We start from the raw sequence: 14,600 nt of genomic DNA on the forward strand, positions 1-14,600 counted from the left end.
AGAAAGTGTCTTGCATACTATTCCAGGTAGATGATAACTTTTTCTGCAGTGAAATGCTTTTCTAAACTGGATATCAATTCATTGTTTTGTAATTTTTTTTTTTTGGCTGAGCATATCAGTTCATTTGTTTGGAATTGTCAGCCTTAGCCCAGGACTGCTGTCTCAGACAACGACAGCAGCATTCAATCTGAAGTATTTTGAAGACTACAACCCCACATCGAAGATGAAAGCAATTGGTAATCACTAATCAGCCGTCTTTGGAGCAAGATGTCACTGTAACAAAGAGAACCATCTAATAAAGTTAGATATTCATGTAAACATGAAAGATCCAAATCCGACAAGAAATATCAATCAGAAACAACTTACCCTGTTGGCTAACGTAAACAATTTCAGCTAGTTGAATATTACCACTAAGTCCAGATGCTTTATCAGATGGCATAAAAGAGAAGGCATCCAAGAGTTTTATACATTTTAAACCCCACTTAACCATCAAGAATTCTATAAGATGATGTCCACTGCATATACATAAGAATAAGAAAGACAGGCCAAAACAAAAGTATATAGGTATTTTGTGGATGATATACGGCAATATAAAAGAATACAAACCTTCGATTATGATAAGATGTTATAAAAACTGATCCTGGTGTAGTTTGAAGCAAGAATGCAACAGTGCTGAAGAGATCATCAAAGGCTAGCTTAAATGAAACAGGTAAAGTATCAGTGTAAGCTTTTACTAGTATAAAGATTAAAGGCACAAAAAGAAAAGGCATGGGTTTCTCATACCACTGGTATCATACAATACATCAGCCCCAAGTAATATTTGGGGATGCAATTCGAATATCTGTGCTTCCCAGATTCCCCATGTGAGTCCCTTTACCTGCATCAAGATCAAGAGTAGGTTAGCAGGCAAAGATATGTGAATTTGAACGGGTAAGAGAGTGATGAAATTGAATAGTCGATTAAAATAATAAAAACAAAAACAAAAAGGCATATGGGGAAGAGATTTCATCTTTATGTTAGTCATTCTAATAAGCAGAACACTTCCCTTCCACATAAATCATTAAATTGCAAGAGAAATTTCTCCTCTTAAATGAATTTATGAATGTTATCGAGACAAATGCAAGTAAAATTTAATCAGTTTTCTGGCAAGATTTATTTCCTTCCTATTTGTTGCTTTAACCATATAAACAATTGAACACAACATGAACCGATATGCAGCAAATTTCAGACTTTTTGGAACTTATCCAAAATTAGACGATGAAGCAAAATAAGACGGGGTCAAACATTACCTTACAGCTCAGCTTATTTAAGTCACAAACACTCCTAATGTTCTCCAGCACCTGCAGCACAGCAATTGACCCATATAGTTGTGAACAATACAGTATTAGCATCAAATAACTATATGTAACTTCGATTAGGCTGTGAGAGACAAAATCCTTTAACCTCCACTCTTTTAGAATCGTCAGTCAAAGTGACATCTGCCCCCACTTTCGCCGCTACCAATCCAGGCAATGAGGTTCCTGCACCCAGCTGCAATCACAGCCCCAAATTAACCCAATTCAGCACACACTAGCCCTCTCTCTGACTCAAAAACACCCTCTACTCGACTAAGTTTTCTTAATCACTCCGCAATATCAATGTAATATTACTCGTCAAATGTCATTACATAATCAAAGTCCACATTAGATATCAATGGCTCAATGCATCAACAATAAGTTTTTAATAAAGGAAATTATATAATAAAAGTCCTCATTAAATATCAACAATCAAGTTTTTAATAAAGGAAATTCAAGAGTAGATAGCATAAATTACATTATATAGTGATTGCACGCATTATATAAATCAAATTTGCATATCATTAAAAAAAAATGAAAAAATGACCTCAGTAACCGAAGTTCCAGAAAAGCGGGATCGTTGTTGCCAAACATATTCAGCAAGAACAACACTACACGGCCATACAAACATACCATACTCTTCTCTCATATTCTACAAGTATTACATAATACAATAATCAGAGTAAAATTTTCATATTAATAGTAGCAGTAAAAATATGAGATGATAAGTGAGAATTCAGTACCTCGATGATTTTAATAGTGAAGCCATGATTATCGTCCTCGGATTCGCCGAAAGAATGGAGAGAAGAGGTAGTCATTTGGTCATCTTCCGGCGAAACGGCGGCCGTTTCAACCGCGTTGTTGCCGTCATATTTCCGTTTCAGGGGCATTTCAACCCGGAGATAGTATTATTACGGAGTATCCTTTAATTTTACTCGTACCACTATAGCTTAAGAAAATAAAGTTTTATCTATGTGATATGTTTATCGGGAAAAATAGATTAAAATTTAAAAATTAAACCGCTACTTGAAATAACAATGTGAATGCAATTTTATGGTGATTAATTGGGGCTTATTGATAAATCAATTTAATAAAAATAAGTTTCATTAGTGGTTTTGGTTCATGATCAATGAAACTTGTTTATCATGCATATTAATTAGTAAAGTTGTTTCTTTGTCTTTTGATTACTTTAAAGTAGTGTAAAATGAGTTGGAAATACCCTAACTCCTTTAGTTGCTAATAGGATTCTAGGGGATGTGATATGATTCTTTGTTTTAGATGTAAAAATCGCCAAGTCACTTACCCAATTTCTTATTATGCCACGTTATCCACTCAACACATTAATATGCCACGTCATCCACACAACCAACAAGGATGAGACGATTCGAACACTTGACTAATTGTCAACTATGTTTTAACTTTGCACAATAAATAATATGTTAGCAATTGCACAACTATAAAAGTAGTAATCCGGGGTAACACTCAAACTAACTCACTAGTTATTACTTTAAATACCTTCAATCAAAATAATTTAAGTTCAATGAAAATAAGGTGAATTGAAGGCAAGTTGTGTTCACCTTATACTCCTCTGTAACACAATACCATTACGGATTAGACAGTTAGACCCAAGTATTAGTTGACACGGGACTAGTCCTGATTAGGGGATTTTTATCCACCAATCACCGTCTGACAAGTGGACCAACCAGGTTCCGCCACGTGTCCTTCACGAAGGCCAATAGGAGCCTGCCACGTGTTAATCACAGATACATCCTCTACGGACCAATCGAGGCACGCCACGTGTCCACCCATGCCAAATGGGAAAACCGGCCAACAAGGCCCAATCCTGTCTAGAGGCCCGGTCAGCCCTAGGTTTACCCTAAACCTAGAGAGTGGCACGCTTCTCAAGACTATAAATACTTAATTAATCCTCATTAAAAGGGATGAAGCAATTGAGAGGCAATTGATCAAGCAATTAATCTCACCTGAAGAACAGAGAAGAACAGAAACATTACGGAACACTAATAACCGGCTAATCTCGCTAGCAAAGCAGATTACCAACATTAAACACTCTCACCTAGAGAGGTCTTATTACTTTAATTTCCGTATTAATTACTCCTTAATCAGATACTAACTTGACCGTTGGAGGCGGAGCTCTCAGGAGTCTCCGTTATTTTGCAGGTACAGGCGTCCGGTTCCAGTCTCGGAATTGTAACTCTCCCGCAGGACATCAGAAAACCCCGAAACAGTCTGACAAGTGGACCAACCAGGTTCCGCCACGTGTCCTTCACGAAGGCCAATAGGAGCCTGCCACGTGTCAATCACAGATACATCCTCTACGGACCAATCGAGGCACGCCACGTGTCCACCCATGCCAAATGGGAAAACCGGCCAACAAGGCCCAATCCTGTCTAGAGGCCCGGTCAGCCCTAGGTTTACCCTAAACCTAGAGAGTGGCACGCTTCTCAAGACTATAAATACTTAATTAATCCTCATTAAAAGGGATGAAGCAATTGAGAGGCAATTGATCAAGCAATTAATCTCACCTGAAGAACAGAGAAGAACAGAAACATTACGGAACACTAATAACCGGCTAATCTCGCTAGCAAAGCAGATTACCAACATTAAACACTCTCACCTAGAGAGGTCTTATTACTTTAATTTCCGTATTAATTACTCCTTAATCAGGTACTAACTTGACCGTTGGAGGCGGAGCTCTCAGGAGTCTCCGTTATTTTGCAGGTACAGGCGTCCGGTTCCAGTCTCGGAATTGTAACTCTCCCGCAGGACATCAGAAAACCCCGAAACATTTGGCGCCGTCTGTGGGGAGAGTACTTCAGAGATGGCATCCAAGTCTGTACCGACTCCTGAAGAGAGGCGTCCCCTAAACGACCCTCGAGTTCAGTCGGACCATGACACCGAAAGTGAATTTGAAGTGGAAACTCATACAGCTCCAGACGGGACCCTAAGGGCCCGACGTACCCGTCATACCGAAAGGAGGGAACGGGAGCATCTTCAAACAGGAAGCGAGCCAGCAGGCGCACCGCCTGCTCGGCAACAGCCGACTGATGGGTCTGCTCCCATCACAAGGAACGAACTCATGACCTTCATGAGGGACTTCAAGGGAGAGATTCAAGAGTTGATCAACAAAAAGCCGCCTGCTTCAGTCAAAGAGCAGTCGGCCAAAAAACCTTCCACTTCACTGAAGAGGAAGCCAGTTCAAGGGCGAGAGGCGACTCCTCATCCTAAATCCAAGAAGCGGGAGCCACCTGCTCTTGATTTCACAAAATTCCGTTATCCTACGGGAAATAGGAAACCGGTTCGTCATATTCAGGCGGACGGGTCAAAGCAAACGTTCACAGATGCTCGGCTACTGCTAGAGCAGAAGAAGAGTGACCGATTGTCAGAGTCGGCTTCTACTTCAAATTTTCAAGACAGTTTGCGAAATGCCTCGATGAGGCATACTCAGTCGTACCATGAGAGTCAGTCAGGCGGCACCTCCCGTCAGTCCGGCTTTCATAGTGCCCAGGCGGTACCAAACTTACCATTTGTGCCGCAACAACAGTATTTTATGCAGCCACCTCCATTTGGTGGACCTGCAGCAAAAAACGTCCAACCTATGGACTGGCAGCTACGGTTGCTTAGACTTGGTGAACAGCCGTCGGCCTTCTCCAAGGAAATTACTGAAGCCGCTCAGCCGGCCAAAGTAAAAATGTACTAGTAGGCGCCTATGACGGCACTACTAACCCAGAAGACCATCTGATGGCATTCACCAACCTGATGTACCTTCAAGGGTTAGATGATCCCACTTGGTGCAAGTGTTTCCCAGCGACTCTCAAGGGAATCGCACAGCAATGGTTCGGCAACCTGCCGACTGGTTGTGTAAACAGTTTCAGGACGCTTGCTTACTTATTTGCCTCCAACTTCGCCATGAACATCCCTGCGAAGAAAACGACCCTTGATTTGGGAACAATTCAGCAGGGCGAGAAGGAGGGGCTTCGTTCTTACATCAGGCGGTTCAACCTGATGAGAATACAGATTCAAGGGTTACCGGATGAGGTAGCTTATACTGACTTTTTTAGAGGTCTCAAAGACGGGTCTACCTTCAAATTTGATTTAGTTCGAAAAAGGGTGGCGACTCTTCAAGAGGCCTTGATTGAAGCAGAAGCCTATATACAGGCGACTGATCTGTGTACGATAAAACAGTCGGACGGGAAAAGGTTCGACAAAAGAGAAGGACGACAGAAACAGTCGTCTAACAAAGATGAGAAAAGAAAAGAGGTCTGGGCGGTTGATTCCTCTAAACAGCCGGCCCAGAAAAAGAAAAAAGAATTCAAACCATACTCCCCAAAGTATGTGTTTAACAAGGATAACCAGTTTATCCTAAAAGAAATAAAGGGACGGTTCTCAATTGAGAAGCCGGTCCCCATGAAGGGTTCTGCAAACAACCGGAACCAAGACAAAATCTGTGCTTATCATGATGACGTTGGTCATCACACCAATGACTGCATCAGTCTCATGCGGTACCTAGACCGCTTGGCTGAGCAAGGTGATCTTGACACTTATGTCAAGAAATCTACGGGGAGCACTTCCTCAAAAAAGCAGTCGGCCAAAAAGAATCAACAGGCCGACAGTTCCGATACAGATGATGCAGTCGTCTACACCATTGCAGGCGGCTTCTCAGGAGGCGGCCCCACTATTAGGGGCAACAAAGATAATATAAGGCGGTTAGATGTAAATTCCGTTCACCAAGAACGGCCGTCCAAATATACATTTCCTGAGATTGTCATCACTGAAGAGGATCTAGGAGGGGTAAGGGGGCCGCATGACGACCCTCTCGTTATTGAATGTAAAGTGGCCAACCAAAGAGTTGGCCGAATACTCATAGATACCGGGAGCTCCTCAGATCTCATCAGCAGCAAATGTCTGTCAAAACTGAAATATCAGACGGACTGCATACATCCGGCCTCCCACCCTTTAATAGGGTTTGGAGGAGGAGTCGTCCACCCACTGGGACGAGTAGATTTACCCATTCGCCTGGGCGAAAAAGGGGAAGGACGACACATGGTAGTCCGGTTCCTAGTAGTAGAGGAACTCTCGGCCTACAACATGATTCTGGGTCGACCAACCCTGAATAATTCCAAGGCTGTTATAATCCCGTCTCTTATGCTGCTTAAGTTTGAGAGGGATAATGGAACAGTCGGCTCCCTAAGGGGAGATCAGAGGATGGCCCGAGAGTGCTATCTCTCGGATGTCAAGCCCACTGTTATGGCCACTGGGTCAAGTGGAGAAAAAACAGACCTTGACAATGTCAAGGAGAGTGCGCCTGTTCAAGAAACAGGCGACAAAAAGAGAAAGGCGTCCCAGACAGAGTCCGCAAGAAAAGCAAGAAAATAGCAATCATTGGCAGAGGAGCGGTCGGATGAGTTCCGCCCTCAGCCGGCTGGTGAGCATGCGGACCTGATCTTAGACGACTCACGTCCTGACCGAACAGTCAAAGTTGGGACGACTGCTCTGAGAAACCTTGGTGACGACTTTCACAACCTATTGAAAGAATACAAGGACATCTTTGCATTTGAAGTCCATGAAATGCCAGGCATTAGTCCTGATCTGGCAGTACATAAACTCGCTGTGGATCCGAAAAAGAAGCCGGTACGGCAAAAGAAGCGGAACCATGGCGAAGAAAGAAGTCAGGCGGCAGCCGCCGAAGTTAAAAAATTACTTGATGCAGGGTTCATTCGGCAATGTTACTTCCCAGACTGGGTTGCAAATGTGGTGCTTGTTAAAAAGCCGAATGGCACCTGGCGAATGTGTGTAGACTACACAGACTTAAACAAGGCGTGCCCCAAAGACAGTTACCCTCTGCCTAAAATTGATAACCTGGTCGACTCAACAGCGGGTCATGCCTTGATGAGTTTTATGGACGCCTATTCTGGTTTCCATCAAATTCCCTTATGGAAGAAAGATCAGGAGAAGACGGCCTTCGTCACTGATCAGGGGTTATACTGTTACACGGTCATGCCGTTTGGTCTTAAGAATGCCCCGGCTACCTTCCAACGAATGATAAACACAGTGTTCTTTGATCAGATTGGGAGAAACGTCGAGGCATATATTGATGATATGATTGTCAAGACTAAACTTCAGAAAGATCATCTGACGGACCTCCGAGAAACTTTCGCCACACTCAGGCGGCACCATGTCATGCTCAATCCCAAGAAATGTGTATTTGGAGTTGAGTCTGGGAAATTTCTCGGATTCCTTATCAATCAGAGAGGAATAGAGGCGAACCCTGAGAAGGTGCAGGCGGTCATTGACATGCAGTCGCCTCGTACCATCCGAGAGGTTCAGAAGTTAACAGGTTGTCTGGCGGCCTTGGGGAGATTCCTAAGCCGATCAGGCGACAAATGCCTATACTTTTTCCAGGCAATTAAGAAAAAGGCAAGGTTTGAATGGGGGCCGGATGCTGAGGCCGCCTTCCAGAAATTAAAAGTTCACTTGCATTCCTTGCCGAGGCTGGTCAGCCCTTTGCCCAAAGAGGATCTCTACATGTACCTGGCCGTCTCTGATCATGCGTTAAGCGCTGTGCTCCTTGCTGAAAGGGACGGTTGTCAGCTCCCGGTCTACTTTGTCAGTCACGTACTGAAAAATGCCGAGTCGAGGTATCCCCTAGTGGAGAAATTTGGTCTTGCACTCTTCATGGCTGTTAAAAAATTGAAGCCCTACTTTTTGGCACATGCAGTCGTCGTGTATACCGACCAACCAATCAAGCGACCCCTTACCATCATGGAGTCGTCAAGACGAATGATCAAATGGGCCATAGAAATACAGAGCCTCGAAGTTACTTTCGAGCCTAGAAAAGCAGTGAAGGGGCAAGCCTTTGCTGACTTTATTGTAGAGATGACTCGTCCTCCTGACTCTCAAGTTCCAGACCAAGTCTGGAAGGTATATGTGGACGGAAGCTCTACTTCAAATGGTTGTGGAGCAGGCGTCGTATGTCAATCTCCAGAGGGCGACAGGTTCGAGTATGCTCTACGCTTCAGTTTTCAGGCTTCAAACAATGAGGCAGAATATGAAGCTTTACTAGCCGGGATCCGCATGTGCAAGGCGGCAGGGGCAAGAAAAATAGACGCCTGTTCTGATTCACAATTGATAGTGAGTCAGTACAATGGCGAATACGAAGCAACCCATCCGGCCATGATCAAGTATTTACAGGCGGTCCGACAAGCAGTCGGCTCCCTTGAGGATTTCCATCTGATCCAAGTGCCGAGATCAGAAAACAACCAGGCAGATGCACTGTCAAAATTAGCATCATCCGCCTCCTCCGATACTCCTCGAACTGTTTTTTGGGAAGTAATGGAGAAGAGAAGCATCGAGGAAAACCCTATTGGAATCCTAGACAGAAGCTCAACCTGGATGGATTCAATCAGGGCATATCTGACAAACAGTACACTGCCGGATGATCCTCAACAGGCGGCAGCACTGAAAAAACGAGCCTCCTGTTTTGAAATGATACAGGGAGAACTTCACAAGAGGGGGTACCTTCAACCCTTCTTAAAGTGTGTTACACCTGAAAAGGGACGAGAGATACTAGATGATCTTCACTCTGGTTTCTGTGCTTCTCATATAGGTGGTAGGATGCTTGCTCAAAGGGCAAGGCGGCAGGGCTACTTTTGGCCTACTTTGGAAGCAGATGCAATGGAGATGGTGAAAAAATGTGACAAGTGCCAAAGGTTTGGCAAATTAATTCACCGTCCGGCTACTGACCTCACTACCATTCACAGCCCACTACCGTTTGCTAAGTGGGGCATGGACATTCTGGGTCCATATACGCCTGCTACAGGCGGCAGAAGGTATATACTTGTTGCCGTTGACTACTTCACTAAATGGGTAGAGGCGGAGGCTGTAAAGGGAATCAAGACGAAAGATGTAATTTCATTCATTTGGAAAAACGTCATCACTCGGTTCGGGGTTCCCATGTCTATGGTTTTTGATAATGTTCCCCAATTTGAGACGCCTGTTCTCAAAAGCTGGTTGGGAGACCAAGGAATTGCACACTACTTTGCATCTGTTGGCCGTCCACAAGCAAACGGCCAGGTAGAAGCCTTTAATAAAATCATCTCAGACGGTCTCAAGAAAAAGATTGAACGAGCAGGCGGCCTATGGGCGGATGAACTACCACATGTTCTCTGGGCCATTAGGACGACTGAAAAAGGGGCGACTGGAGAAACTCCATTCCTCCTAACTTATGGTGCGGAAGCTGTTCTTCCAATAGAACACTACGAGCCGACTCTTCGAGTAATGCTATATGACGAAGAGGTAAACTGGGAAGCCATGCGCCTGGCATTAGACTCACTTCCTGAAAAGAGGGGCAATGCTGTTTTGCGCCATGAGATCTATCGCCTGAGAATGACTAGATCATACAACAAAAAAGTACACAGGCGTCCACTCAAAGTAGGGGACTTTGTACTTAGAAAAATGGAAGCAGTTGGTAGGGCTAATGAGTCTGGCAAACTAACTCCCAACTGGGAAGGACCCTACCGAATCTATGAGGAAGTCAGGGACGGTACCTACCGTCTGGAAACACCAGACGGACAACCGTTGCCTCGAACTTGGAATGTAGATAACCTTAAAAAATATTTCTTCTGAATGATGTAAAGTAAAGAGCTACTTAATAAAGTTTGCACTTACTATTCAATTTTGTATTACGAGGGGCATGCCGTCTGTACCTTTACAGTCGGCTACTCTCCATTGAGTTTTTCACTCTATCTTCAGAGGGGCATGCCGTCTGTACCTTTACAGTCGGCTACTCTCCATTGAGTATTTTACTCACAATACTTAGCTAAAAAGATTAGGGCCTGGCCGACCCTGTGTCTAACAGGCGGCTACCCTTCTTTTACTTAGCACCTACGTTCACCAAGAACTTACCAAGGTCACCGGCCGAATGATCAGACCAGGCGCCAAGCCACCTGATCAAATCTACAAAACTAATACGACCTGTCCCAACATCATAGCAGGCGTCCGACGGCATCCCTCCGGATGAAATTCGTCGCAGAGAGCAGCTCCCTTTTGGGTGGAACATTGTTCTATAAACTAATTACACGGCACCTATACGACTGTCCCCAAGGGCAACCACGTAGCCGTTTTTGAGACAAGGATAACTCTATCACTAACCAAACCAGTGGTAGCAGTTGACATCTGAGTCAGATGACCGCCTGTATTACTTGGGATAAATGCAGGGGGTACCTATTGAGTTAATAGCCAACAAACATTGGCGAATCAAGGGGTCTAGCCGGCCTACGCCGCCTGGTACCTCTACTACTCAATCTAGATTGTGACGATGACTAAGTAACTCCTATGTTAACTTAATAGTCACTCAAACTTAGTATGGAGCCTAAAAGGTATGAGTCGTCCGCCTGTTTTTAATAAACAGGGGCTCTCAACCACTACTCTTGCTAGGTTAACAAATTACGAGTTAAAAGCCAACATTGGCAATAAAGGGAAACAACCGGTACCCGCCGCTTGTCATCCTACTTAATTCCTTGGCGACTAGGTAATACTATTTACTTGGTCAGACCGATTGAATAAATAGTTCGAATACCGATTGAATAAATGGCCGACTGATCGTCTATCCTGGAAACAGACAACCAGTCGTCCAGGGGCATAGGCGGCGTACTTACTATTTGTACCTGTCTGCAACGTTCGGCCATGTACAACAGTCGGTCTAGTGAACAATGGGATATTAGATATGGAATACTTAGACAAATTTGAATCAAAACAAAAATTTGATTAAAAATAAGCCGGTCATTAAAGACCAGCAAAATATTCAAAACCCCGGCCCCCTGGCCGGGTAAATACAAAGCAAACGGCACGCAGGCCGTGGGAAAAAAAAAATATATACTTTAAGACTTAAGAAGGGGGCAGTTCAGTATTAGCAGCTGCCGCCTGGTCAGCACTCTTCTTGCTGGACTCGGCTTCAGCTGCACCCTCTTTTGATGCCTTACCCCCAAGTGGCACAAGCGCCACAACCGGCTCTTCCTCCTCCTCCAACGTATCTCCCAACGCCTCTTCTTCAGCAGCCGCCAGGATCTCTTGATTATATGTTTCCGAACACTGGCGGTACGTTCTTTCCAATGAGGCAAAGTCGGCATTGGGGAACAGGCGGCCCCAGGTCATGCGCTGGATTTGAGCGGAGTCTTCCACCATCTCCCGGACGAGCTCTTTCTTCTCTTGCTCGGCCTTTTCCGAGAGCTCTTGGGTAAGACTCTTCTCTTGGCTCACCAGGCGTTCTTTTACGTTGGCCAAAGATTTCTCCATGGCTTCGTAAGAGTGCATTTTTTGGCGAAGAGGTTTCAGCTCGGCCTTAAGATTTGTGACGGTCGCCTCCAGCTCGTCATTCTTCTTCTGGGCCGCCTCTAACTGAGCCCGAACAGCGGCGGTAGCCTGCGCCTGATAATAAAGAATATCAATGGTCAATACTTCATTTTGGGCAATTTGAAACATTGCCTTATCACAGTTGGAGGCGGCCATAGCTTTTGCGACCTTTACCTCTTTGTTTTTCCGATCAATCGGCTTGCGAAGGCTGTTAACTCGGAGCAGGGCCTAAGTAAAAAAAAAAAACAGGCGTCAGTTTCCAAACACAAAAAAGATAACAGGCGTCCTGGAACTCAAATACTCAAAAATATGCTAAGTATACCTCAGCAAGGACCCCTGCAATCCCATCAAGGTCAAGGGTGCCGGCACCCCTGACCGCCTCCCTTTCAGATGGAGGAACTACTTTGATCATGGACTTGGCTACCTCAACCAAGTCAAGCCCCTGAGGGCCGGCTGCATCAAGCGTAAAAAAAGCAAGTTAGACCTAGTCAAGAAGGAAGCAAGGGTGAAAGTTTTTACAAGTGATTGTCCATACTTCTAGGCGGCCCCGCCGGGGTTTTAGAAGAAGTGGCCGGCTGCTTCTCAGCCGCCACTGTTTTCCTGGAAGACCCAGGAGAGCTTGCAACAGTCGTCCTCCGGGCCTTGGGGTCCGGCTGTTGCGAGGAAGAAGCTCTTGGAGTGCCAGACTGAAAACAAAAAGAGTTAGTATATGCATAAGACAACTCCTAAAAGAGGAAGAGTTTTCGAAGCCTACCAAGGGTGCCCCCTTGTTGGGGGAGTCGGCACAAGACTGTTGCATGAGAGAGGCCCGCAACATGGCCGCCACAGTCTTGGATGCTGTTATTTTACTCATGGCGTCAGCTGCAAAAAATAAACAGCAAAGTTAGTAAAGATCCCAAGTAAACAAGGCGTGAAAAAAACAGAGTGTTTGTCAGGCCGGCTACCTCTAGAGCACCGACTGCTGAGGCCACAGGCGGCCAAAAAGTACTCGTCATAGAGCCACTTGAAGCTCGGGACGCAGTTTAGGGGTACTTGCTCTCGTACCCCTGAAGTAGAGTTCACCCTAGTCTCTACTTTGAAGAGTCCTTTGTCTAGGATCTCTCTTTTAGCCTTTGGGGGAACAGGCGGCATGCTGCGGCCGCCTGCGAGAAGAGGCGGATCCCTATTCCACTTGTTAAAACGTTGGTTCAGCTCCGTGTCTGAACCCTCAATGATAAGGAAGGTGTTCCGCCAATCCTTCCATTTGTTCGCCTTACCTCTCGTCATGAGGTAACCCCTATGGCTTGTTAATTGATACCAGCCGGTACCTCCCGACTTAGGGGTCCGGCTGAGATAGTTCATGTGGGCGAAAGCCTCAAAGCTTGGCTCCACCCCGTACATTTCGCACCCGGCCACATAGCCGAGTACGTTTACCCAAGAGTTGGGGGCTAACTGCCATAACCCCAAATCATACCCATCTAAAATCCGCTGAACAGCCGGATGTAATGGGAAGCGCAGTCCAGCTTTGATGGCCGCCACATAGCAGCCAAAGCAGCAGTCATCATAGCTGGTACCAGCCGGCCAGACGACAGTGTCTTCTGGATCCGGCACGAACAGTAAAAATTCCGGGCCCATTCTGTGGTTAGCAATAAAGCTCTCCACTTTGTCTTGCATGGTTGCGATCCGGCCCCGGGGTACCATGCAGTAGTAGGGGGCGTTTTCCTCTCTGTAAGAGGCGGACGGCTCCGCCCAATTGTCCCCCTTCTCAACTGCATGAGAAAGTCTCGCCTCTTGTAGGCGGCTATGTCTTTCTTCTAAGCCTGGAGAACTGTGGCCAGAAGAGCTGGACTCGGACTCGTCCTCTGACGAGTCCGAAGAGGACGACTCCTCCCCTCTCCCAGAGGGGCCCGCCTCCTCTCCCTTAGAAGGAGCAGGAGGAAAATTAGACATATCAACGGTAAGATGGGAAGGGACCACCTTGGCCCCTCTCTCAGAACTGTCGGCTTGGCAGCCGCCTCGTTTCAATTCTACATCTGGCGCCTGGTCAGATGTTTCACTAATGAGCACCCTTTGGGAGGAGCCGTCTGAGTTTGATATCATAGCAGTCTTTTTTGTTCTGGCCATCACGTTCTGCATAGACACAGATACAGTCGGACTTTGTATAAAGGGCAAAGATGGGTCCAGAAAAGGGCAGGCGGCACTCCTAGTCCTAGATTCAGCCGTCCCCGGTGAACGGCTGATCACTAACTTAGGTCGTGTCGTGTGCTTCCGTGGTGCCATTTCAAAAAATAAAAAGAAAATTAAGAGTAAGAGAACTGAGTTACCTGAACTAGTGACGGTTGATGAAGTTCTGGAAATCCGGTGCAGTCGGCTTGTCAGAACAGGCGGTAGGCAGAAAAAGTCCGAAATGTCAGAGCAAGTTCAGGGGTCCGAATGTTCTCGCAAAGTTCTCAAATGTGAAAATGACCGAAGTCAGCACTTCCTTATATAGGCAAAGTGAGAAGGCGAAGGGTCGCTTCCAAATTCAAAATTTGGGCGGGAAAATCTCTCGGCCGTTTGCAAGGTGACACCTGTAGCAGGCCGTCGCCTGTCACCGTGCGACACCTGTCACAGGCGACACGTGACCAGTCACGTGCCACCTGTGAGGGGCAAATGATTAGGGGATTTTTATCCACCAATCACCGTCTGACAAGTGGACCAACCAGGTTCCGCCACGTGTCCTTCACGAAGGCCAATAGGAGCCTGCCACGTGTTAATCACAGATACATCCTCTACGGACCAATCGAGGCACGCCACGTGTCCACCCATGCCAAATGGGAAAACCGGCCAACAAGGCCCAATCCTGTCTAGAGGCCCGGTCAGCCCTAGGTTTACCCTAAACCTAGAGAGTGGCACGCTTCTCAAGACTATAAATACTTA

The 14,600-nt window shown here is 45.8% G+C and overlaps 1 protein-coding gene across 1 annotated transcript; it reads right to left on the minus strand.

Annotated features, from left to right (window-relative positions):
• Positions 1-92: 92 nt before the first annotated feature.
• LOC110682119 (methyltransferase-like protein 23) lies at positions 93-2,464 on the minus strand. Its single transcript, XM_021858365.1, has 8 exons — positions 2,078-2,464; positions 1,882-1,986; positions 1,444-1,530; positions 1,290-1,340; positions 784-877; positions 607-691; positions 367-515; positions 93-273 (listed from the first exon to the last, which is right to left on the minus strand). The coding sequence occupies exons 1-8, from the start codon at positions 2,222-2,224 to the stop codon at positions 248-250; spliced, it is 744 nt and encodes a 247-aa protein (XP_021714057.1). The 5' UTR covers positions 2,225-2,464; the 3' UTR covers positions 93-247.
• Positions 2,465-14,600: the final 12,136 nt, after the last annotated feature.

Source organism: Chenopodium quinoa, unplaced genomic scaffold (assembly GCF_001683475.1).
Source record: "Chenopodium quinoa cultivar QQ74 unplaced genomic scaffold, ASM168347v1, whole genome shotgun sequence".
NCBI classification, from domain to species: Eukaryota; Viridiplantae; Streptophyta; class Magnoliopsida; order Caryophyllales; family Amaranthaceae; genus Chenopodium; species Chenopodium quinoa.